The following is a 26856-nucleotide window of genomic DNA, read 5'->3' as shown; positions in this document are numbered from 1 at the left end:
TCGGAGGATTTATATTGTACAATACTGCTTTTTAAGTTTTAGCTAATATTAGTGACGATATTTCATCGTTGCGACATAGTACACTCGCACAAGCCATTCCTCATTTTCATCTTAGCGCATTCGCAGATTCATTTTCAATTTTTTCTTTAGCAAACACAACTACTGTCTTTGTATTTCGTATTTATCAATCCAGAGGAAAAACTATACCTAGATAATCGGGAAAACACGGATATTTTCACGATAAATCTTTTTAGTGCGTAACTTCCAATAACTATGTTTTTGTACCTTTTGTCCAGATATCTAGTTGCATTTTCAGCTTGTAAGCATAATTTGCGTGGATTGCGTGCGTAAGCACACTTATAATTATGTAATTAAATATTATTAGGCACCTAAATATGAAACTCGTAACATGAAACACATAATAAAATAAATAAGTTATAACACGTATAGTAAGGCAGTTAAAAGGTGAATTTATTGCGTTCAAAGTGCATATATAAGATGTTACATTCAATAATTTTTAGCTATAAAACCCAGCAATAACTGATTTATAATTATATCCACGAGATGTAATACTTATAACAAAACTGTTTCAGGTAACAGTATAAAGGGACCCACTGACTATCAGTCCGCCGGACGATATCGGCCTGTCAGTTAGAACAAAAATTTGACAGCTCCGAACAACTGACAGGCCAATATCGTCCGGCGGACTGATAGTCAGTGGGCCCCTTAATGCTGTTTTAAGGCTATATATAAAATACCAAACCACATTTATGGCAATAAAAGACGTATAAAATCCTAAAACAGAGTCATAATCATAAGGCAGTGATTACCCCACTTCCGAATGTTTACTAAATATTGCTCTAATGATATCCGTAAATGTTTCCGCAGAAGGCTCGACCTTTCACTCGCCGTTATGTAAAGGGCAATTGAGCGCGGAATAGTTACGAAATTTTGACAATATATTGAGGAAACTATATCGAGAGGTAGGTATCATTCTATATAACAATTCAATATTATTCTTTGTTATTGTTATGTTAAAATATTTACTAAAAACTTTAGTACTTAATATTAAAATAACTAATTTGCTACACCCTGTCAGGGTTCATGTTTCAAATATGTTACTTTGTAGTTACTTATTATGTTGTTCATGAATGCAATAAAGAATGATTATGATATTATTAGGGAATAATAATAACATTAATAAATAGCTATGATAATTAGCTTAAGATAATACATATCTAGGTATGTAAACAAACGACAATTCATAAGTGGTTGTTGTTAGAACCTTTTTTACACACTTTTATTTAGCTTCACTGCGTATATACCTTTGTATATACATATGTATAGTGCTTCAAATCTTGTAACTAAAATTTGACCCACACCCAGGTATCTGATTCAGTTGAAATTTGGAGTACTATCGTAATTCCGGTGACAATGCAATAATATGCTAACATGGAGGTGATCTGATGATGCAGCCGGTAGGTTAGGTAGCCAAAGGAACTCCTCGATGGAAAAACACAAACACATCAAGTTTGGGCTCATTAGAAAGGTCTCAAGAAGTACTCGATAGACATGCAAATGAGAAGAAGTACAGTTAGCAATAAAAATGTATCACACAATTTTTTTTTGACAGTTTCTTTCTAATGTGGAGTAATGCATTTTATGTAGGTAGGCATTCCGCCTAGCCGGGTGAATAAAATGCAACTTTCTCTTTCGTTTCTGAAAGATCAGGAGGTTTTTACGAACTAAGACTATAAAATCTACATTATGTTGGTACACGTACATCGAGCTGCAAAATTGCATGGACATGTTATGAATGAAATCCATACACAAAGTGGCCATGCAATTTTGCGGCTTGGAGTGCCTAAAAGCAAAAGCCGTTAAGGACTCCTTAATAGTTAATGTTTTATGTACTGAAGGTGTCCGCGGTCCGCGTGCGTAATAAACCGTTTAACTCGAATAAATTGGAAGTATTACGTACCAGCAATTCAACGTATTATTATCGAATTGCTGAAAAACGTTGGATAATCCTTGTATAGCGTGTTTATTTTAATAATCAATGCAACAATGTTACACAATTGTATTTCCAACGTTATTAAGTTATAAAAAAAATTGTAAACACCTATAAGTGGCTTTTATATCGCTTGGTTGAGTGCCATCATATTAACTGCTGAAGAATGTGCCATTATCATACTCACACTTGCTCGAAAAAGATCTTATTTCATGCAGGTGTACTGAACATTTTTACATAATTATCAATCGTGGCTGAATGTCGAATAGGTTTGTACCTTCAATGCCTAACCTGTCAAGAAATGCAATATGGCGGACAAACGTTTGATATGTCACAGTATATTTCGCTTAAAAAATAGTTTTTCCTTTGCAAGTGTGACTGATGAAAAACATTGTGTAACCCCGGGGGTAAGAATATTGCAAGTCCGGGTCTTTATTTTCTATTTCCACCCTCTTTTCCAAAATTTCACTTACCCCCCTCGTTGCACAATGTACAATCGCGGACATTCCCGGTGAACCACCTTAAGGGCAAAAATAGTTTAAACGTCTTGCAGACGGTCAGGCGATATCATAAAAGTGATGACCAATAGCATGGCACTTAAATATGTGAGTGTTGAAAAAGATAACTGATTTGCAAGACCGAAGTGATCCCATAAAGGTTAGCTCAGGTAGTTTATAGGCCGGCATTTGCAAACTAAGATAAGGAATCGAAAATGCATCCTAATTGGTTATCTTAATGGGGAGGCGAAGCTTTGCCTAAACAACAACAACTAATAAACTATCGTTACTGCCTATTGTTTGTCTCGTTATCTGATTTTAGCCTTTCCATTATCAAGATAAAGAATCCTAAATGCATCGTAATAGGGGATATTATATACTGCAATGTCTGCAATGTTCTGCCACCAGACCAGAGTGCAGGACTAGCCTTTTTAGTGAACCATAGAGTAACTTATTATACATGGTACAGTTTGTTTAACAGGTTTTTGACAAGTTTAAAGAGATAATAAAATCTGACATTGATACATCAAGGCGGTTTGCTTACAGCTTACAGAGGACCTACCGGGAAACGCGAATCCGAAATTCGCTATCTGCCTCTTTATCGCTCGAATATGCAAGAGTGACAGAGATGTTAGATAAAGAAATTTTCCCCTCGCTAGCTCGGAAAGCCGTCTTTTATCCTTTAAAACAAGCGGGGGGAAACGCATTTTATCCACTAGTGGGGAAAGTAATTTGACCTTGGATGGAGCGTGTTTAAGTAGCTTGACAGATAACAAAACGTAAAACGCTCATAATAATGGTTCATTCGATATTAATTATCATTAAATAAATGGTTTGAGAATCTAATAAAAATACCAAATTTAGCTTTATTTAATAATTTTAAGTCATAAACCTTAAAATTCCATAAGAAACGTTAGATTTTTTATAATGATGTTAAATATAATTCTGAACGCACAAGTTAAGTCGATGCAATTTCAAAACGCATCGTTGACATTTCATACGTCAGAACAGAAATGTCAACATTGTCAACAAAATTTTTACTGTTCTTCTCACCGACTCACGTAAAAATCTGAATTCTCTAGTGTTTTCTGTTATAATATCGTAAAAAAATTAGTGATTCCAGTGATGAAGATGATCTAACGCATGTGGATGTTGCACTTTCCTCGCTATAGTGAGGGGAAAAGTTTTGTGTTACACACGGGGGCAAATGTATTTTACTTCTCGTGTGTTGAAACACTCGTACGCTCAGGATTCTATTTTATTTAGAACCACTCGCTTCGCTCGTGGTTCAACTATAGAATCCTTTCGCTTGCTCGTGTTTCAATTCCACACTCGCGGGTAAAATACAACTTTGCACCCTTGTATAACAAATAACTATTTCTTGTTTCACGACACGATAGACCCTCAGCCTCAGATTGTGGTAGTGGCGCCCTGGCGCCCCCTACGCAGAGGCGGAGTTTAGCTCGTTATCGACCTAAAAATTTTCTGAATTGGTTCACCGGCAATGTCCCCGATTGTACTATAACGTGACTCAGGCCGCGAGTTCGTTCACGAATACATAATTCGGTGAACTGCCCATCACCCCCTTTTGGCTCATATACCTCATAGTAGATTCTCAATTACAACCCCATTGCATCCTTTTAGGGGAAAAGTATTATATGTCCTTCTCCGATACAAACTGATGTAGGTTCCAAATTTCATCGAAATCCGTACAGCCGTTTTTGCGATGATACGTTGGTCCTCCTTACACGTCTTTTATTTACAAAATGTCTTTAACCTTTTGGACGCCAATGACGGATATATCGGCACCGCAGGTCCAACGCCAAAGATGGATTAATCCGACACAGACCACAGAGGAACATAGACCTACGTGCATGTGCATAAAGTTCAATTTCAAATTTAACACTTCGGTGACACGGCGTCGAAAAGGTTAAAACTAAAACGACAATATAAATTGAACTAAAACAAGGTAGGTAGACTAGGTAGGCATAAGGTTTCAGACCTTTCTATTGCTGCTGTTGACATTTGACCATCAAAAAAACATAATAAAAATATAAAAATGTCATCAACGTGCGAATTTTGAGTTTTTAACGCCATTAACTATTAACTACAAAAAAAAATTAACTAGCCGGTAAACAATTTTGTCAGTAGAAAAAGGCGTGAAATTCAAATTTTCTATGGAACGATTACCCTTCGCGCCTACATTTTTTAAATTTGCCGCTTTTATCTATTGACGGAAATGGCTTGACAAACTTTATAAAAAAAAGTCACGTTTTCGTGTACGAACGGCGCCGGCGCGCGGCGGCTGGGGTGATGGAATCCGCTTCCTATGCGGTTTCGTATGTTTACACGCATGGCTAGCTGTTGCTGTTATACAACGAGGCACAATGCGCTGTCGATATTTTACCAACTTTGTAACTATTCTCTGAAAGGCAAAGCGGTACTCTCGCAGACAAAACAAACTTTGATAGATACGAGATGTTAGGGTTTCTTACATCGAAAATATAAATTTAGTTATCTGCCTCTCTTGTTTAAACCGATATAGAGGCGAATAACTACTATTATCTAGGTACTTATATAATAATGAGTCCTGAGGCTTAAAAGAAACCCGCTTTAATTTTAGGCAGGCCAAGATAACTCTGCAGCGATTTTGATAGCACAGTGTTATTTTAAACGTCAAACTTCTATGAAAATATAACGTTTAAAAATATTAGGAAGAATTTTGAGATCTGTTTTTCTGGACCTACATCTACAGTGGCGCCAACTGGTGAGCACAAAAACGGTAGCCCTCATTAAGGATAAATGTCGACTAATTTGGTCATCGTTCGAACAATTTGCTTCCTTAGTAGTGGCGGGGCTGGCGGTGACCCGTGACTAAGGCCATGAGTCAATCGGTCGCGAACTGCAAACTGATTATAAATTATATTCGCAGAAACAATTTGATTAAACTTGTATTTATAGTTCAGTCTAGATTGACAATTAAATGCCTTTTGATAGATAGATAGATAAAACGTTTATTTGGATGCTGCAAAACACACAATTTTAGTGTAAAGTATAAGTAGGTACATTGCAGTCAGAACAAAACTTATGTACTAAATTAAATTAACAAAAAATTTTTTTACTTAAACACGAAAAATTAGTTTTTAGTGGTTAGCTGCACGCTGTGTGCATTGCAGCAACAACAAAAGGGTTCCGACTCAGCTATACGCTCCACTCTATTAAGCGGAGCACTGATATTCTGCCGGTTATCCATAGACGTAGTATTTACAAGTAGTTATAGACGCGCCACCGAACGACCGGGGGTAAGAGAAAGAATATTCATATAGAATTTGGGCAGCATAGGATTTTTTCTCTTTCACTCTTATAAATTTCGGTAATTTCGCCATCGCCTCCTACCTATGATGCCACCCGGTCGGTGATAAGGACAAAGCATGGCACTATTTTCTCATTCCTCTTATAGGAATCGCAATAAAACTATCTTTCTCTATCAAAGTGCCAGGCCCTTGTGGTTACGTTAAGTTAGAAACACCTAGACAAAATGACAGTCATTGATAGAAAACGTCAAAACGACAGTCGAAACTTAAATAATGTATGAAAAAAGTGATTTGACTTTTCGTGGCATCTGTCATCCCAATAAATTTTTTAGGGTTCCGTACACAAAGGGTAAAAACGGGACCCTATTATTAAGACTTCTCTGTCCATCTGTCACCACTCACCAGGCTGTATTTCATGAACCGTGATAGCTAGCAGAGTTGAAATTTTCACAGGTGATGTATGTTGCCGCTATAACAACAAATACTAAAAAGTACGGAACCCTCGGTGGGTGAGTCCGACTCGCACTTGACCGGTTTTTTCTTTTCGTTTGGCGTTTGTCGATGTAAGATTGTCGATCACAAGATGACGACCTAACAGTAAACATCGTTAGCTGTAGTCACTACCTAAATAAACAATATAAACATGCATACGTTTAAAAAAAATACATTTTGTTTCTGTAATTAACGTACAAAAACAAACTAAACTGAAAACTAAAAGTTGGTCCTTCGAACCGGATCAATATAGATGCAAATTGCAAAAAGGTCTTGCTACAATACTGCAGTTGTTACCTAACTTGGACTAATAAAGTTTTTAGTTTAATTACCAATAGTTAATAACTTCAGGAGCCGACATTTGAATAACACAATAACCTTCAGCTTTGATGCAAGTGCTCAGAAGCAAACCAACAGTAAATTTTTAAATAACCAACTTTAATATCAGTGCAATACGGTTTACCTGCGCAGAATGCAGCAGGAAATGTATTAATTACTTTTTTATTATTTTACAACACGCGTGATTGAATAACAGACGAAAAATAAAACTCCTTTCACTGTTTTTATTTTTCGTTCATTTAACTTTCTCTGAAAGCAAGAAACAGGCTTTAGTGACTTTAAATTAAAACAACGGAAACTGTAAAACGACCAAAACGAACGGTCGAAAAGCTGAAAACCTTGAAAGTATTGAAACCAACACTCAAAAATTAACCAACAAACTTACGTTCATTTTTCCACAGACACTTAAAGTACTCCTTTTCACGAACTTCACTAAACAACAATAGAGTATTTGTAAAGTATTTCACTAGTATTTAGTTCCGGTGCCGGTATCACTAGTATCCGAACGTACCTACGTCGTGCCGGCGCGGCGGTGGATTCGCGACTGCTCTGCTTGCATGAAAAGGCAAACTTTCTCGCCAGCGATTCAGTTGCTCTGCCCTGCCACTTTCGACTTGATATGGCTAATACATATAATTGTTTTGATTGTTTTTTAGCTGTAGATTTACTGTTACTCCTAAAATTTTAGAAATAATGTATCTACCTATCTATGTAGAGCCAGGTACGCGCAAATATGTAGTTTCGGTGACTTCGTCTTATTCATGATGCAGATGTTGTTTTTCCGTCCACCAAGGACTAATTGTATGGACTAGTTTATTTAGGCAATGGACGCGCGCACTGTTTACCGTGAGTCTGCATACAATCTCACACACTCCATTACAATCTGGACATTTAAAACACAAACTAACTCGAAAATCTTCGTTCAGGTGTGAATATTGTTTCAAAGTAGCAGGATTTTGAGGCAAATCATTTTCATAAAAGCAAAAAACAGGCAACACCAAAAAGAAGATTGGTAGGTATTGATTCTTATTTACGTGTTAATTTGTGGACCATTTTAGTTACCGGTTTTATGGTACCTACCCTGCTAGAACTTGAATAACAACCCGACGTCATATTTTTAGGGCTCGTACCCAAAAGGTAAAAAGTGTAAAAACGGGACCCTATTACTAAGACTTCGCTGTCTGTCTATCCGTCTGTCACCAGGCTGTATCTCATGAACTGTGATAACTAGACAGTTGAAATTTTCACAGATGATGTATTTCTGTTGCCGCTATAACAACAAATACTAAAAACAGAATATAATAAATATTTAAGTGGGGCTCCCATACAACAAACGTAATTTTTTTGCCGTTTTTTTGCGTAATGGTACGGAACCCTTTGTGCGCGAGTCCGATTCGCACTTGGCCGGTTTTTGTTGATTCTCTTCAGAAACTTTTAAAATTTTACACACTTATGGAATGATTAATTAATAAATTGGCTCAATTTTGCCCCAGCTTGTATCAAACTTGGAATGAAAACAAAATCTTATTTTATACACCAAGATTCGGAACCATAACACAATACTCTAACCATACCATAATACTCTAACATTTTCGTCTAATAACTAACTTAGAACCCTGGTAGCAAAGTGACGTCAGCGACGTCATAAAAACGTCATTTATACGTCACAATGACGTAACGGACGTCATAATGACGTATAATTGCTACCTGGGAATGGACTATCGGCGGTGATTCTCTAGCAAGCAGTTATTCCAATTATCAGCATGCAATACAATACAATTTACCAACACGCGTTCACGAAATTAGAGTTGAAGGCTTGCAAATTTTCTCATAATGGCTATACAATAGGGTTGCCTCGGTTTTAAGCCTGACGTATAACTGCTTCAGAAACACCAAGCACCGGAATTAAATTGAGTTGGATTCAATCCGAAGGGATCCTACAAATAAGTTCGTGGCAAAAATTTCATTTTTGGTACAAGCTTATATCACGGACTGTGCTTTTCTTTCCACAGGCAACTAATACTCATAGAGACAATTCTAGCAACCCGAAACAATTAGTTTTCGTTGTTTTATCACAGAGCCACCTCCTGTCTCCATCATCAGATCAGCTTCATGTCATCATAATAATGCGTTGTCATCCGATTTACATATGTAAGTATGCAAAATTTTAGCTTAATCGGAAATCGGGAAGTAGATCTAATTTAGCTTTCAAGATTTGACCCACACTAACTAACAGGGCAAGTTAAATGAAAACTTGTAAGCATTGTCTCATTTTAAACATAGACAGAGATAATCATACTATCTTCGTCTTACACTAGCACTAGCACCCAAAAATAAGGATGAGTATAGTTTTTTTGGTTCTTATTTACTGCCAATTTGGTTTGACCAACTATAATTTCATACAGAATGGCCATCAAAGAATATAAAAAATAGGTATATAGCTATTTATATATATTCCTCACTATGGCCATGGCCATGCTCCACTCCGTCCCGATTGGAAGTACCTCACGCCGCGGAGCGCACTCTACTCTCTAATTATATTAGTTATCAAGAATTCGGGTTTGTAACAAAAACAACGATTTGAACCAATAATGTTTATTAAGAACTATCTACGGCATGTTCAAATTCGGCATCTATTGACCATGGCATCTTAACAAGCATAACGTCAAAAGTGTCCAAATCGGTTACATAAATTGCGTGCCCGACACTATCAGTAAAAATGACTAATAATATTGTCATTACTTTGTATCATTCGAATTTTCATATCAGTTCATTTAAAACTTTACTACTATTTATACTGGCTAGTTCAAAAACAACAATTAGCCTCATGCATGAAGTTTATATTTGAACGAAATATGTTTTATTCGGATGTTTGTTACCGTTATATCATGTTACAAATGCATTTCCGTTTTTAAATTACCATTTAATTACTTAAAATTATAGATAAAAAGTACAAAAATTTGCCCGCGAAAAGCTAGTGAGCGAAACGCTCGAAACGCCACGTGACGTCACGCGTTCGACAGATTAGTTAGTGTCATTAGTAGCAAACGTCAGTTGGGCCACCCAACGTGTGACGTCATCACGCTCTGTCGAATTCGCGCCAAAAATTATGAGCGTTTCAACCGCTCAAAAATTTTCAACATTTTAAATATTTTTTAATAAAATAATGTTAAGGTTTACAAAAGTATTTTTATCATTTCTGGTGTTCCAACGATATAAATTATGAATCCAAAAATAAAAATAAATTCATGCATGGAGCTAATTGAATGTCAGTCTTACATTATGACATTACAAAACCGAACCTCTGAATTTGATCACTAAAGCGCCGTTGCATTAATCATCATGTCAGCCCTTTATCGCCCACTGCTGAGCTGAGCAGGTTCTCTTCTAGTACGCCACTTGTCCCGGTCCTGTGCTAATCTCATCCAGAAGTGACCCGCAATCTTCCGAATGTCGTCCACCCAACGACAAGTCTTTGCATTAACCTTTTGGACGCCAATGACGGATATATCGGCACCGCAGGTCCAACGCCAAAGACCGATTAATCGGTCGAAGACCACAGAGTAACATAGACCTACGTGCATGTGCATAAAGTTCAATCTCAGTTTTGACACTTCGGTAACGTGGCGTCAGAGTGACAGCTTTTGTGTTTGACACGGCGTCGAAAAGGTTAATACCTACTAGTAATACTCAAAAAGTAAAATTATTTCTTAGCCTTTACTAATAGTGTCTGACCGGCAAAATAGAATTTATTTTCGGATCACATACAAATATGAAGCAATCTGTGACAGAAAGGATGCCAGAAGATACTAGGCACTGAAGTAAAAATAATAAATAACCCTTATACCAAACGTAAATGCGTCCGATGTAAAGAAACATTGAAGCGTTAACCATTAACATAAAAAACATTAACATAATTGAAATGTGGATCTAATGTTCTGATTGATGTGTTTTTAAATCTAAGCAATTTTTCTTTAGCAAGTTCAGCAGCCTAAACCAGTCGTAATACTTGTACATTCTACGTCATAGATAAGTTTATACTTTTGCACTTTACTCCTTTGTAATAACTAATAATAGAGTGTATAAAAAAAAATGGAATTAAACAATAAACTACAAAACTAACTAAAATATTTTATTCAAAAAGACCTCCGCGAGCTGTACCGGGTGCAAAGGTGCCCATCACACTTGCCGCGTTACCACGTTGGATAGCAATGGCCAACCTTTGCACCAGGTACGAACCCGCGCGAGCATCAGAGGTCCTCTCCCTAATCCTATGTCCCACCTCCCTAATAAACGATATGGCGTCAGACCCCCAACACCCCGTTGTCTCGAAGGCGAGGGGTACAAAATAATAATTTGCCTCGAGGATGGAATATTTCGTTCTCTTTCTTGAAGCTGCCGACTCTGCCGCAGCGCCAGGTGTCTGCACCGTCCGGCTGAGATGTGACACGGCGAAAGTGCTGACGCACGTGGCGTCCCACAGTAGGCACTTCCCCTTCTGCCATGGCACCAACGTTAAACCGTCCGGCCTTTTGCCATCGGTGCGACAGAGACCCGGTGGTTCCAGAACACACGGTATGTTCGCGGATATTAGGGCTCTCCGGACGATGTCATTAAGCGCGTGGTGTCTGGGAAATCTTCCTGAGCAGCGACAGCAACTCAATGCGTGATGGCCATTAGCTTCCACCGTGGAGCCGCAGATGCATTTGTGAGATATGCAAACATCGCAGCCCAGGCGAAGAGCTACAGCCACACGCATTGAGTCACTGTCGAGGAGTGTTCCCAGGTGAGGGGAAGGTAATGCCTGTAACCACGCTCCCGCTTCTACCTTTGACACCGACCGGAGTCTTGCCAAATCCACACCCGTAGCAGCACTCAAGAGACGGGCAAGTGTGTTTCTGGCACCCGCGTCATCCCACGCTCTCTGCACTTGTGGAGCCTCAGGCACGGACACAGTTGGGTAACGATCTGACCATATTGCCAGCGCATCGCTAACAAAGGGAATCGTAACCCTGTCTCCATGAGAATGTAACATTTTAGAGACAAGGTCAACGACCCCATGCGCTGACGCTAGAAAGGCTGGCAGGCCTACGTCCCTCGCGCGCCGTAAACCCAGACCACCATGACGTACAGGCAGAGAAGCTTGGGTCCACTGGTCATCAGAAAGCGACACATTTAAGATGGTTTCTGTTGTATCCTTTAAGGTGTCGTCAAAAGAAGACACCTCATCAGGACACAACCACGTCGGGGTGGTTCTTAAAAGGTACGTTATTTTTGGAACCGCAAAACACATTCTAAGTAAAACTAGGGCGACGTGGGTACCTATATTATTGAGGCGCTCCCGGGCGCGCAGAAGGAGCCGTTTCCTGGCCTCTATTGCATCCGGGATGGCGTCTGGGAATATTGGGCAGCCCAGAAGGTAAAAAGTGGTGCGTGAAAGTTCTTTGAGACCGGGAAGCAGAGTCTGAAAAGAATACAAGGAAGAAGAAAAAGTGGGGCTGCAGCAGAAAAATTCACACTTGGTCGCGTTCACCTCCAGACCCATCTCCTTAAGACGTGGAAGAAGAAAATCCAAGTCTTGCTTTACAACATCAGGTTTTCCTCCCAATGTCCCGTCGTCCAAATACCATGTGTTAAGAGGTGACTTTAAAAACGGTATTATCTTATGGATAGCGAGGCTGAAGGTGAGCGGTCCGAGTGGATCTCCCTGCTGCGCACCCACCTGGGAAAGGATCAAGGAGTCGTTGTAGAATAGGTTAGACGGGGAATGATAAACTTGGTTCAGAAAAGGGTATAGAGACGGTGAATGTTGTTCTATTTCGCTCAAAAGAACGTCTCTCTCCACGGAATTGAAGGCATTTTTAACATCTAACTTGATGATAACGCAGTCTGTGTTTGCTGGGTCAGCTACAAATGTGCGAGTGGCATGGATAGCGGCTTCACACCCTCTTTGTGTGCCAAAGCCTAATTGATGTGGCTGGACATACCCAGCCATTCGTTCCCTTACCGCACGACACCCCAGTTTTGCTACTAAACGCCGAAAGGTGCTTCCCACAGCAATTGGCCGTACGCCTCCCTCTTTTTTAGTTAACGCGCACAGAGAGGCTCCATACAAATACGGGCAAACTTCGGGGTTTAGTTGTCCACTGAGTAAAAAATTACAGAGTTTAACGAGACACTCAAGCAACCGTTGTCCGTTGTCGCCAGCCGAGCTCGACGTCAACTCTTTTAAATGAGCTGGTCGAATTCCGTCCAAGCCCGCGGCTGACCCATTATGAAAAGTCCCAAGCGCTTGGACTACTTCCTCTAAGTTAACGGTCAAGGCTTGAGTAGTCCTATCTGGCTCCCGGGGGAAAATTAAAGGGCGGGACGGGGGCGGGTGCTTTGTCTGTAGGGAGGCAAGAGTCTCAGGACCGGGAGGTGCTATAGAGTCATCTGACATTAACACGCGAGCGGCGCCCCTCACATCACCTTCGAAGACTTTATATTCTATTGTCTTTAGGACAGAGGGCATACGGGAGGAAACTTCCGCGGCACTTACATTTTCAAGCGAAGTAGACGAAAATCCGGTGGCAACTAAGTTATTCTTCACTTTAGACGTGAGATTGCCCGGGGCCTCAACGTCGGGTGCTCTTAGCGCCGAATATGCAAAAGTAAGTAGCGCACACCAATCGGTAGTTTCATTGGTCTCAATGCACTTACTAATAACGTTGCATAGTTTTTCCGCCGCCAGGTTTCTCGCTCCCCGGGGTATGTGACGAAGCACCCGTACTGAAGTTTTAAGAGTGCCGAGGCTCCTGAGGGTGTCCCCAGATGGTTGCAAGCCCTGTGAGCATGTAGTGGCGCGCCCGGGCTGGCTGTGGGGGACGGACTGGATGGCGCGGGGAGCCACCCGAGCAGATGAAGGCTGGCTGCGCTGAGGAGCCACATTCTTGTGTAGGCGTGTAATGTGCGTCTTAAGGCCCTGTGACGTGAATCTACGAGACGATTCGGAGCAGTGGGGGCAAATCAATGTATGGGAGGTGGAACTCATCTTAAATGTAAAATTATGCTAAATTATGATTCTATAATTAAATTAAATATAAAACTTACAACACAATATAAAAGGGATATAAAAATGTTACATAAATATAATGTAATACGATGATCCTGGTGCGATCCTCTGGTCACCGTAAGGCCTCAATTAGGCGAAACATAAACTCGTCTTTGACGTTGATTATACAGTCATGGCTGCTAGTGATAATTAATATAAAGGATCCGTCAGGATCAGGATCCAAAAGGGACATCGCATGCTGCTAATGTTTTTTATATAATTAGAAGGGGGTCCCTTTGTTTGACATAATTATTGAAAGTCATAATGTAATGATTGTAATGATTGTCATATTATCATTAGTTATAATTCTGCAACCGTTAACTTTGCAGGACTTTCTTCAGGTTATCCTTAGGTCAGGTTAGGTTAGGTTTGTTTTATGGCAATCCCGAAAAGTTACGCGTTTCTGAGAAAAACCAAATTATGACTAACGAAAATGTGGACAAACAATACATTATGACTTAAAACAATATGGGAAACAATAGAGACCCAAGTAGAAGTTCAGGAAATGGGAGTTTTGGGATATTTTAGAAAGTAAATAATAAGGGATTAGTAAATAAGTAAGACAGAATATGCCCAAACACGTCAACGTAATGTTTATTAACATCGTTAGTAAAAGCATTGATACATTTAAACATAATATGTCTGAATCGGATTACATGAAAAAGGGGTTCAGTATGAGACCTTTACCGACCACTTTGATTGACACTAGCGTTGTGAGAGTTAAAGCCAGGCTTGACTGAATAACGTCAATACAACGTTAATTCACATGAAGCTACCCCTTTTATTATTTAAAACAAAACATTTGAACCATGTATAAATGCGTGTTTTAATTGTATTGGCAAATACTGCCGTTAATCACTAAAAAGTTGAGATAATTATATATCTCATTCCTTTGTTATTTATTACATAGAGGTGCACAAAAGACAAGGCTTAGAAACCTCACAACACTTTACAAGCTTACAGATGGCGCCAGCACCAAAGTAGAAAGACGCCATTTTGCGTCTTGCACCACGAATATGAAGTTTATACATGTGTGTGTATTTTACACTGTAAATCGCTAACATTGGCGGTGTACGATACGTTCTAATGAGCGAATATATATCAACTGAACATGCCAAAATTATACAAAAATCATGAATTATATTAAAGCAATCACAACATTATAGAGCAAAAACTATCGACGAATGTAAATTTAGAAGAACGTAACTAACAGCAGTTATACGATATTCAACCTAGTACCGTACACAACAGGGTAGTGTTTGCAAAGTGGTCTCTGATGATACTGAACCCTTGCGTGCGCTTAGCGGCGGGTGACGGGTTGCCAGTCATCACCGTCGGGGTCGCGGGCTGAAACAAACAGAAAACATTCAATATGGTGGTCAAGAGGAGCAGTGAAAACTGAACTAACAAACATACAAAATCGTAACAATAATAGGGAATATGACGCAAAACTCTGCGTAGGGGTCGCCACTAACATAAACAGTAAACAAACCAACTTGATGCATCAATGTCGAATAAATATTCGCAATAAATAATATGTGAAAACTAGTCAAAAAACTGTTTATGGCATAGTATGTAAGTTACTCTAAGGTCAACAATATGTGATATGCAATATGCTGCACTCTGGCGGCAGAACATTGCAGTAATATTCCCTAAGGATCATCCATTAATTACGTCACACGAATTTCTAGGTTTTTTTGACCAATATAAAGATAAATTAATATATCCCGGTATACAGGGTGGACAAATAATAAGTGCATTCCCGTTACCAGTGAGGTTTTGGGATTATACTGAGCAACTTTTACTATGGGACCAACCACGACATCGCGAAAAAAAAAATTACCCTCCCATAGAAAGTGGACCAGCCAAAATATATGAATCAGCAAAATATCTTTTCGCGATTTCGTGGTTGGTCCCATAGTAAAAGTTGCTCAGTATCCAAAACCTCCCTGGCAACGGGAATGCACTTTTTTTGCCACTGTGTATAGCGACGTATTCGTATGTCTGTTAATTTAGTTTTCTGTGGCAGAAGTAATAAAAAGTAGACAAACACTTACTTTTGAAGATCGAGAATGTTCGTAATTATTAATTTATGCACTGTTTTATTAATTTTACTCGGTAATATATCGACTAACGGCGTTATTCATAAACGCGTTACTGGCCTGAATTAGCTATGAATCGTTTTGTCTTTATGTGTATTGACTTATGTATTTGTAAGCAAAGGATAAAACATTATAATATGATAATTTAGGCCCGTAAAGTTTTATGAATAGGGGGGTCAGTGTTATTAGGTAAAACTCAATTTGAGATCATATCAGGCAATTCAAGTTTATTATTTGACCGTGTTTGTTAATGATGTAAGTTTCCTTGTTTTTAAAGTATAATAACTTTTTTTATTGTTTACTTTTTTCCGCGTTAATTGATAGTAGTTAATTGCAATACATTTAAATTGTGCAAAAATAATGTAAGTGTACTCACGTTTCTCCTCACGACGAGGCGGCGGCGGGAGTCTATCCCTGTCATCGCGCCTGTCCCGGTCGTCACGTCGCGGCCCGTCGCGATCATCTCGCCGCGGCCCGTCGCGATCATCCCGTCTCGGTCCATCACGGTCCCGGGGTCCATCTCGGTCGTCACGTCTCGGGCCGTCTCGGTCGCGGGGTCCGTCGTCGCGGCGCGGCGGGTAGCGGTCGCGGTCGCCGCCGCGGTCGCGGAAGCCGTCGCGGTCGCGGGGCCCGTCGCGGTCGCGTGGGCCGTCGCGGTCGCCACGCGGGGCGTCGCGGTAGCGGTCCTCGCGAGGTGGTGCGTCTTTAGTGCGCCAGGCTGATGATCGTTCCTGTTATAAAATACATATTAATATGAGTATAGTGAGGGCTAAGCTTCTGCTCTAGAATCAGGTTAAGTTGTAGTGTGCTGAATTTAAGATTCACTGTAATAGGGAATTACGCGAAACTCTGCGTAGGGGGCACACTACCACAATCTGAGGGTCTATCGCGAAACAAGAAAATCCAAATTTCGTTATCTAACATCTCTGTCACTCTTGCATATTCAAGCGATAAAGAGGCAGATAGCAAAATTTCGTATTCGCGTTCGCGTTTACTGTTTATGTAAGCGATAAAGAGGCAGATAGCAAAATTTCGTATTCGCGTTCGCGTCCTGAGTGAACAAACCGCCTCGATGCATCAATGTCATTTTTTTTTTAATGAAATAGGAGGCAAACGAGCAGACGGATCACCTGATTACCGCCGCCCATGGACACCCGCAACACCAGAGGGGTTGTAAGTGCGTTGCCGGCCTTTAAGATGGGAGTACGCTCTTTTCTTGAAGGTTTGAAGGTCATATCGGTCCGGAAATACCGCAGGCGACAGTTCATTCCACAGTTTAGCTGTGCGAGGCAGGAAGTTTTTAGAGAAACGCACAGTTGAGGACTGCCAACCATCTTAGTGGTGAGGATGGTAATGTTGTCGCGTAGGGCGATGGCGAAAAGAAGCGGCAGGGATTAATCCGAACAATTCCTCGGAGCACTCCCCGTTATACACGCGATAGAAAATGCAGAGCGAGGCCACATGCAGTCAGGGCCAAACCACTGGATTGAGCTTCACAACCCTAGAATACTTTCTACAGATCGTGGGTTTTATAGTAGAAAAATCCGTGAAGCCATTGAAATCAAGAAACATAGAAATTTCAATCGAGACGAAGGTTTTAAGATCTCATCCACATGGAACCCAGTCATTAGTAAGTGTAAGCGAAACCAAATATCGAAAGTTGAAAAATCGAATATTGTGAGTGTTGTGTGTCGACCCGGTAGCATCCCTAGTGCGCAAAACGTTCAAGTTAATAAACAAGACCAAGTGCGGGTAGTTCGAAAAACTCGCGCGCCTAGAAGATGTTGATGTCAACTTTAGCCAGTCTTCTCCGAGACCACGGGGACAACGCCGTCCTCGAAACGTCGGAGGTAAATTTAATACTTATTTTACGCGATTAAGTCCCGTCGTTGTAAATAATAATGGAACAAAAAGGTTGTGGTGTGGGTTGTAGTTTATCAAATACCACGTGGTATTCTATCTATACAATTTCTTTGTCCAATGTGTATTTGCGTCTCATATTTTGCTTAGTGAGAGTGAGACGCAATGGACATTGGACAAAGAAATTTGACAGGCGGAATACCAACCTTAGACACACATTATAAGGTTTTTCACATAATTAATTTGTTTCGTTTGCTTGTTATTTGTGTTGAAAGCAACGTTATAGGTTCTCAAATGATTTTTACGCCAAAGACACTAATCTGTTAAACAAAAGCCATTGTTTCTTTTATGCGAGCGGCGTGGTCATTGTGTCTGAACGCGTGGCCATTGTGTCTTAGCGCGTGGCACGTCTTTGGCGTAAAATAATTAGAGAAGATCGACAGTATAGTGTATGAGACTCACGGCAGGTGCGGGTGCGGGCGCGGGTGCGGCGGGCGGGTCGGCGGGCGCGCGGCGCCAGCTGCCGCCGTCGGCGCCCGGCCCGCCCGGCCCGCTGGAGCGCCCGCCGTAGCGCGCCCTGGAACAAACAACCAACATTCATACAAACACGACAACTAACCGAAGCGAGCTCTATAAGCTCAAACGATAGTAAATCCATAGGTGCTATTCGTTTACTACGTAAGACGATTTAGGGGGGAGGGGGTCAAAAACTAGCAAAAATCGTCTCACGTAATAAATGAATGACGCCTTCGAATCCGGCCTGCGAAAGAGCCATATGTCATATGATCTAGCCCGTAAAAAAAAAGCGGGGAGCCGTGCCCATCGAGTCAAACAATTAAACACTTGTTATAATGGATGACAATGTAACAATAGTTATTCACGATACAAGTGCGGAAAGTAGGAAATTCTCAACGAGTGGTGATAAATTAAAACACACAGGAGTGTTCTAAATCGACACGAGTTGCGAATTACCTATTCGCACGTGTATTATATAATGTTCGTACCGTAAATAACTATTCCGTTTCCTAGCTCAGACTGTTATCTCGAATAAGAAGTTAATATATTGATTGATTGAATTCACATAATTATAACAGAAATCTACCTGTCGCGCTCCGGCTCCCTCGCGTCCCTGGAGTCCCTCGGGTCGCGCGCGTCACGGGTGTCGCGTGTGTCACGAGTGTCGCGCGTGTCGCGTGCCGAACGCCAGGCGCCTTCGTCGCGCGGGGGCCCACGTTCGTCGCGTCTGAGGAAGGAAAAATATATTAAATGTATGTATGGAAACAAAAATATTTGACGCGTACAGTTCACACACCGAAATCGATGACAAGGTGTATGTTACGATCGGATACTTGGCGTGGGCTGTCTGGAACAGAATCGTTTCATAGTTTTTGCTCGGTATATCATATGTGCGTGTACCGTCATGCGTCTTGAAAGCATTCTATTCCCGGTTCGATTCCCGGGTGAAACAAGCTAATTTCAAAAAATCTTTGAATGCAGTTTTGTTTCTTTAAAAAAATTAATAAACATTTCCTTTGAGCAAACTGAGCTAACTTAAGGTTTAAAGGCACTTTCCCTCCAGGGCCCCTTCATTCTTTCCACACTGTATAAGTCGTGAGCTGATATGATTATGAGTATAATGTGTAATATACTGGAACTTCTTTTAGGGAAAAGGATCAATCCTCTAAAATTTGTCATTTAAATCAATGACTTTTCGTTTTGACAGAAAGTTCAAATTCTATTGACATTTTTTTGAGGATTGGATCCTTTTCCCTAAATGGCGTCCTGTTAATAGTACATTATTGTCGAGGCTCGGAAGTAGCTACTTGCTGGCTGAGAATTCGTTTTAAACGGACGACCTTGGGAGTCCGTTTAATTGAATCCGAAGCCTGCAAGTAGCCTTCCAGCCGAGTCATAAATAGTGCTTTTCTCAAAAATGGCGCATTAAATGCAAATATAATAGAAGTATTTTACAGAAGCAACGTTCTTATCTATATATTTTCACAGAAAAAAGTAAAAAGATTTGCTTTGTCGCCGTTTTATTTTTTTTTAATTAAAAATGGAAGTGTATTCTTCTGCTGAAAATACGCCAACCTATTTGAGACACCTAAATAGTCGCGGTACCAACATTATAATAATAAGTACTGATCATCTGTTTGGCTGTTTAATGGACCTATGCCTGCATTTGATATGGCCACTTCAACTTTTAAAAAGTTTGGAACTCGACAAATAATGGAATGAGGGCTATCATTTTTTTGCTCACCAGTTGGCGCCTCTGTTGATGGTGGTCCAAAAGACTAAAGAACAGCTGTCAGTCATCGAGTGACAAGTGACATTTGACATTTCGAAGTATGGAAAAGACCACCATCTACACTAGCGCCCCTAGCGGCGAATTCATACGCGTTAGCCCTCATTTGTATGCAACATTGCAGTCCCGAAATCGAGACTGTTTTTAACTTTTTAATTTTTTGACTGACCATAAACTACGCACTTCGCGGCCTACTTTTTAACCGGCAACGTCGACTTTGCCGTCCATTTTTGAGAAAAAGTAGTAATGACCTGTCTCTGTCGTCCCTGGCGGCGGCGGCGGGCGCGGCGCGGTCGTCGCGCTCGCGGCGCCGCTCCGGCGAGCGCGGCCGCTCGTCGCGCGCACCGGGCTCGCGCACGCGGGCTGAAACAACAATACTACATTGTTAACCAAAGATGCAAAGTAAACCATATCACCCGAGATATTTTGACGCCAATAATTCGAGGGTGAGATGGTTAATTTTATCTGAATTAAACACTCTATTTTTCATTTCGACTATGAAGAAAGTCAAACACAAAAAAATATTTTGACGGTTAAGAGAATTAGGGACTGAAATTGGCGCCATTTACATCTTGATCGAAAAAAAAAACTAAAATCATAGACAATCCGATGTTAAATTGAGATGTGTCTGAAACGCCTTATAAGCGCCTTAAAAAAATTAAAACTGAGTGAATGAATGAATGTAATGTAACGATAATTTTATATTGATCTATTAACAAATATTTATGTTTATTTCATACATTTAAATATTAAATACAAGAAGTATAATATTTTTAATAATGCAATGCAATTGACATTTAATTTCGATAATTCTTGGTCTGGCGCCACGGCTCCCGCCTTCTTGTTATCCTTGCCGTCTCCCTTGCTCCTCCAGGCGCTCTCCTTGCCATTTCCGTCTCGCGGAGGGTTCTACTTCCTACTTCAGTACCTATAGTCGACTAACCTGGACGCCACGGCTCCGCCTTCTTGTCATCCTTGCTGTCTCCCTTGCTCCTCCAGGCGCTCTCCTTGTCGTCGGGCTTGCCGTCCTTGTCTCGCGGCGGGGGGTCCCCGCGCCGCCAGGAGCTGGAGGAGGCGGCGGCCGCCCTCTGCTCCTCGAGCCGGCGCTGTACTTCGGCCTCTTTGGCGCGGGCCTTGGCCTCCACGCGGGCTAGGTATTCTTGGTGTTCCCTGAGAAAAAAATACAATGAGTATGTGGTTTTAACTATTTTCTTTTATTAGATTAGTCTAGTTTGTCAAAGGACTGTCTCATTTCAAACATAGACAGAGAGAATTATACTATCTTTGTCTTACACTAGTACTAGCACCCAAAGGAAAAGGATGAGTATAGTTTTTTTTTGTTCTTATTTACTGACAATTTGGTTTGACAAACTATATTTAGTGTCATTGTGTTGTGTGTATATACAATAAAAAAAAATGGCAAAAAGCACTTCCCTTAACGGTGTAATTATAGGAAGGAAAGTATCCGAATAGTTACCTCTCCTCCTTCTCCTTCTTTTCGCGGGCGGCGGCTTGCTCCTCCGCCAGCTTCCTCTCCCTCTCCTCTCTTTCCTTGCGTTCCTCCTCCTCCTTGATGCGGCGCGCCTCCTCGGCCGCGCGCTCTTCGGCGCGAAGCTTCTCTGCCAGCCACTAAAATGAAGAAAGTTTCAGTTCACTACCGACGCCATAAGATCACTCGATTAACATTGCCCGATAACATTGACTTAGCATTGACGACCCTGGTTGATACGTCGCTGTCAATGAAAAGTTTGTTACGGTGAGTGATAATAGTAGAGTGGTGGATCGCATTGAGTTGAAACGGATATCCTCTAACATTTACTTCAATATTCGCCTAACAACCGAGTTCTACCTACGAGTAGATTCCATGATCGTGGAGTGTAGACGTCGTAGTCATAGAAACAAATGAGCAACCTCCTGCCGGCGTTGCTCGGCGCGTTGCTGCGCTCGCTCCTGGCGGCGCTTGGTGCGCTCGGCGGCGAGCTTGTCGGCGAAGGCCTTGAGGCGCTGCTGGTGCTAGTACAGCCCCGGGTGTAGACACTCACCTCCTGCCGGCGTTGCTCGGCGCGTTGCTGCGCTCGCTCCTGGCGGCGCTTGGTGCGCTCGGCGGCGAGCTTGTCGGCGAAGGCCTTGAGGCGCTGCTGGTGCTAGTACAGCCCCGGGTGTAGACACTCACCTCCTGCCGGCGTTGCTCGGCGCGTTGCTGCGCTCGCTCCTGGCGGCGCTTGGTGCGCTCGGCGGCGAGCTTGTCGGCGAAGGCCTTGAGGCGCTGCTGGTGCTAGTACAGCCCCGGGTGTAGACACTCACCTCCTGCCGGCGTTGCTCGGCGCGTTGCTGCGCTCGCTCCTGGCGGCGCTTGGTGCGCTCGGCGGCGAGCTTGTCGGCGAAGGCCTTGAGGCGCTGCTGGTGCTAGTACAGCCCCGGGTGTAGACACTCACCTCCTGCCGGCGTTGCTCGGCGCGTTGCTGCGCTCGCTCCTGGCGGCGCTTGGTGCGCTCGGCGGCGAGCTTGTCGGCGAAGGCCTTGAGGCGCTGCTGGTGCTAGTACAGCCCCGGGTGTAGACACTCACCTCCTGCCGGCGTTGCTCGGCGCGTTGCTGCGCTCGCTCCTGGCGGCGCTTGGTGCGCTCGGCGGCGAGCTTGTCGGCGAAGGCCTTGAGGCGCTGCTGGTGCTAGTACAGCCCCGGGTGTAGACACTCACCTCCTGCCGGCGTTGCTCGGCGCGTTGCTGCGCTCGCTCCTGGCGGCGCTTGGTGCGCTCGGCGGCGAGCTTGTCGGCGAAGGCCTTGAGGCGCTGCTGGTGCTAGTACAGCCCCGGGTGTAGACACTCACCTCCTGCCGGCGTTGCTCGGCGCGTTGCTGCGCTCGCTCCTGGCGGCGCTTGGTGCGCTCGGCGGCGAGCTTGTCGGCGAAGGCCTTGAGGCGCTGCTGGTGCTAGTACAGCCCCGGGTGTAGACACTCACCTCCTGCCGGCGTTGCTCGGCGCGTTGCTGCGCTCGCTCCTGGCGGCGCTTGGTGCGCTCGGCGGCGAGCTTGTCGGCGAAGGCCTTGAGGCGCTGCTGGTGCTAGTACAGCCCCGGGTGTAGACACTCACCTCCTGCCGGCGTTGCTCGGCGCGTTGCTGCGCTCGCTCCTGGCGGCGCTTGGTGCGCTCGGCGGCGAGCTTGTCGGCGAAGGCCTTGAGGCGCTGCTGGTGCTAGTACAGCCCCGGGTGTAGACACTCACCTCCTGCCGGCGTTGCTCGGCGCGTTGCTGCGCTCGCTCCTGGCGGCGCTTGGTGCGCTCGGCGGCGAGCTTGTCGGCGAAGGCCTTGAGGCGCTGCTGGTGCTAGTACAGCCCCGGGTGTAGACACTCACCTCCTGCCGGCGTTGCTCGGCGCGTTGCTGCGCTCGCTCCTGGCGGCGCTTGGTGCGCTCGGCGGCGAGCTTGTCGGCGAAGGCCTTGAGGCGCTGCTGGTGCTAGTACAGCCCCGGGTGTAGACACTCACCTCCTGCCGGCGTTGCTCGGCGCGTTGCTGCGCTCGCTCCTGGCGGCGCTTGGTGCGCTCGGCGGCGAGCTTGTCGGCGAAGGCCTTGAGGCGCTGCTGGTGCTAGTACAGCCCCGGGTGTAGACACTCACCTCCTGCCGGCGTTGCTCGGCGCGTTGCTGCGCTCGCTCCTGGCGGCGCTTGGTGCGCTCGGCGGCGAGCTTGTCGGCGAAGGCCTTGAGGCGCTGCTGGTGCTAGTACAGCCCCGGGTGTAGACACTCACCTCCTGCCGGCGTTGCTCGGCGCGTTGCTGCGCTCGCTCCTGGCGGCGCTTGGTGCGCTCGGCGGCGAGCTTGTCGGCGAAGGCCTTGAGGCGCTGCTGGTGCTAGTACAGCCCCGGGTGTAGACACTCACCTCCTGCCGGCGTTGCTCGGCGCGTTGCTGCGCTCGCTCCTGGCGGCGCTTGGTGCGCTCGGCGGCGAGCTTGTCGGCGAAGGCCTTGAGGCGCTGCTGGTGCTAGTACAGCCCCGGGTGTAGACACTCACCTCCTGCCGGCGTTGCTCGGCGCGTTGCTGCGCTCGCTCCTGGCGGCGCTTGGTGCGCTCGGCGGCGAGCTTGTCGGCGAAGGCCTTGAGGCGCTGCTGGTGCTAGTACAGCCCCGGGTGTAGACACTCACCTCCTGCCGGCGTTGCTCGGCGCGTTGCTGCGCTCGCTCCTGGCGGCGCTTGGTGCGCTCGGCGGCGAGCTTGTCGGCGAAGGCCTTGAGGCGCTGCTGGTGCTAGTACAGCCCCGGGTGTAGACACTCACCTCCTGCCGGCGTTGCTCGGCGCGTTGCTGCGCTCGCTCCTGGCGGCGCTTGGTGCGCTCGGCGGCGAGCTTGTCGGCGAAGGCCTTGAGGCGCTGCTGGTGCTAGTACAGCCCCGGGTGTAGACACTCACCTCCTGCCGGCGTTGCTCGGCGCGTTGCTGCGCTCGCTCCTGGCGGCGCTTGGTGCGCTCGGCGGCGAGCTTGTCGGCGAAGGCCTTGAGGCGCTGCTGGTGCTAGTACAGCCCCGGGTGTAGACACTCACCTCCTGCCGGCGTTGCTCGGCGCGTTGCTGCGCTCGCTCCTGGCGGCGCTTGGTGCGCTCGGCGGCGAGCTTGTCGGCGAAGGCCTTGAGGCGCTGCTGGTGCTAGTACAGCCCCGGGTGTAGACACTCACCTCCTGCCGGCGTTGCTCGGCGCGTTGCTGCGCTCGCTCCTGGCGGCGCTTGGTGCGCTCGGCGGCGAGCTTGTCGGCGAAGGCCTTGAGGCGCTGCTGGTGCTAGTACAGCCCCGGGTGTAGACACTCACCTCCTGCCGGCGTTGCTCGGCGCGTTGCTGCGCTCGCTCCTGGCGGCGCTTGGTGCGCTCGGCGGCGAGCTTGTCGGCGAAGGCCTTGAGGCGCTGCTGGTGCTAGTACAGCCCCGGGTGTAGACACTCACCTCCTGCCGGCGTTGCTCGGCGCGTTGCTGCGCTCGCTCCTGGCGGCGCTTGGTGCGCTCGGCGGCGAGCTTGTCGGCGAAGGCCTTGAGGCGCTGCTGGTGCTAGTACAGCCCCGGGTGTAGACACTCACCTCCTGCCGGCGTTGCTCGGCGCGTTGCTGCGCTCGCTCCTGGCGGCGCTTGGTGCGCTCGGCGGCGAGCTTGTCGGCGAAGGCCTTGAGGCGCTGCTGGTGCTAGTACAGCCCCGGGTGTAGACACTCACCTCCTGCCGGCGTTGCTCGGCGCGTTGCTGCGCTCGCTCCTGGCGGCGCTTGGTGCGCTCGGCGGCGAGCTTGTCGGCGAAGGCCTTGAGGCGCTGCTGGTGCTAGTACAGCCCCGGGTGTAGACACTCACCTCCTGCCGGCGTTGCTCGGCGCGTTGCTGCGCTCGCTCCTGGCGGCGCTTGGTGCGCTCGGCGGCGAGCTTGTCGGCGAAGGCCTTGAGGCGCTGCTGGTGCTAGTACAGCCCCGGGTGTAGACACTCACCTCCTGCCGGCGTTGCTCGGCGCGTTGCTGCGCTCGCTCCTGGCGGCGCTTGGTGCGCTCGGCGGCGAGCTTGTCGGCGAAGGCCTTGAGGCGCTGCTGGTGCTAGTACAGCCCCGGGTGTAGACACTCACCTCCTGCCGGCGTTGCTCGGCGCGTTGCTGCGCTCGCTCCTGGCGGCGCTTGGTGCGCTCGGCGGCGAGCTTGTCGGCGAAGGCCTTGAGGCGCTGCTGGTGCTAGTACAGCCCCGGGTGTAGACACTCACCTCCTGCCGGCGTTGCTCGGCGCGTTGCTGCGCTCGCTCCTGGCGGCGCTTGGTGCGCTCGGCGGCGAGCTTGTCGGCGAAGGCCTTGAGGCGCTGCTGGTGCTAGTACAGCCCCGGGTGTAGACACTCACCTCCTGCCGGCGTTGCTCGGCGCGTTGCTGCGCTCGCTCCTGGCGGCGCTTGGTGCGCTCGGCGGCGAGCTTGTCGGCGAAGGCCTTGAGGCGCTGCTGGTGCTAGTACAGCCCCGGGTGTAGACACTCACCTCCTGCCGGCGTTGCTCGGCGCGTTGCTGCGCTCGCTCCTGGCGGCGCTTGGTGCGCTCGGCGGCGAGCTTGTCGGCGAAGGCCTTGAGGCGCTGCTGGTGCTAGTACAGCCCCGGGTGTAGACACTCACCTCCTGCCGGCGTTGCTCGGCGCGTTGCTGCGCTCGCTCCTGGCGGCGCTTGGTGCGCTCGGCGGCGAGCTTGTCGGCGAAGGCCTTGAGGCGCTGCTGGTGCTAGTACAGCCCCGGGTGTAGACACTCACCTCCTGCCGGCGTTGCTCGGCGCGTTGCTGCGCTCGCTCCTGGCGGCGCTTGGTGCGCTCGGCGGCGAGCTTGTCGGCGAAGGCCTTGAGGCGCTGCTGGTGCTAGTACAGCCCCGGGTGTAGACACTCACCTCCTGCCGGCGTTGCTCGGCGCGTTGCTGCGCTCGCTCCTGGCGGCGCTTGGTGCGCTCGGCGGCGAGCTTGTCGGCGAAGGCCTTGAGGCGCTGCTGGTGCTAGTACAGCCCCGGGTGTAGACACTCACCTCCTGCCGGCGTTGCTCGGCGCGTTGCTGCGCTCGCTCCTGGCGGCGCTTGGTGCGCTCGGCGGCGAGCTTGTCGGCGAAGGCCTTGAGGCGCTGCTGGTGCTAGTACAGCCCCGGGTGTAGACACTCACCTCCTGCCGGCGTTGCTCGGCGCGTTGCTGCGCTCGCTCCTGGCGGCGCTTGGTGCGCTCGGCGGCGAGCTTGTCGGCGAAGGCCTTGAGGCGCTGCTGGTGCTAGTACAGCCCCGGGTGTAGACACTCACCTCCTGCCGGCGTTGCTCGGCGCGTTGCTGCGCTCGCTCCTGGCGGCGCTTGGTGCGCTCGGCGGCGAGCTTGTCGGCGAAGGCC

At 46.2% G+C, this 26856-nt stretch overlaps 2 protein-coding genes across 2 annotated transcripts in view; both read right to left on the bottom strand.

The window, feature by feature from the left end:
• LOC134749974 (uncharacterized) overlaps positions 1-7184 on the bottom strand; it is a 33893-nt gene extending 26709 nt beyond the window's left edge. The window contains exon 1 of the mRNA XM_063685010.1: positions 7039-7184. Coding sequence (XP_063541080.1) covers positions 7039-7044 — 6 coding nt within the window. The 5' untranslated portion in view covers positions 7045-7184. The remainder of the gene's footprint in view (positions 1-7038) is intronic.
• A 7130-nt stretch (positions 7185-14314) lies between these two features.
• LOC134749975 (eukaryotic translation initiation factor 3 subunit A-like) overlaps positions 14315-26856 on the bottom strand; it is a 32359-nt gene continuing 19817 nt past the window's right edge. The window contains exons 16-22 of the mRNA XM_063685011.1: positions 21491-21642; positions 20957-21183; positions 20265-20376; positions 18811-18951; positions 18171-18285; positions 16225-16579; positions 14315-15093 (exon numbers count right to left, since the gene is read on the bottom strand). Coding sequence (XP_063541081.1) covers positions 15047-15093; positions 16225-16579; positions 18171-18285; positions 18811-18951; positions 20265-20376; positions 20957-21183; positions 21491-21642 — 1149 coding nt within the window. The 3' untranslated portion in view covers positions 14315-15046. The remainder of the gene's footprint in view (positions 15094-16224; positions 16580-18170; positions 18286-18810; positions 18952-20264; positions 20377-20956; positions 21184-21490; positions 21643-26856) is intronic.

Source organism: Cydia strobilella, chromosome 19 (genome assembly GCF_947568885.1).
Source record: "Cydia strobilella chromosome 19, ilCydStro3.1, whole genome shotgun sequence".
Lineage (NCBI taxonomy): Eukaryota > Metazoa > Arthropoda > Insecta > Lepidoptera > Tortricidae > Cydia > Cydia strobilella.
Note: the sequence above shows the minus strand (reverse complement) of the source record. Positions and strands in the feature narration are given on the sequence as shown.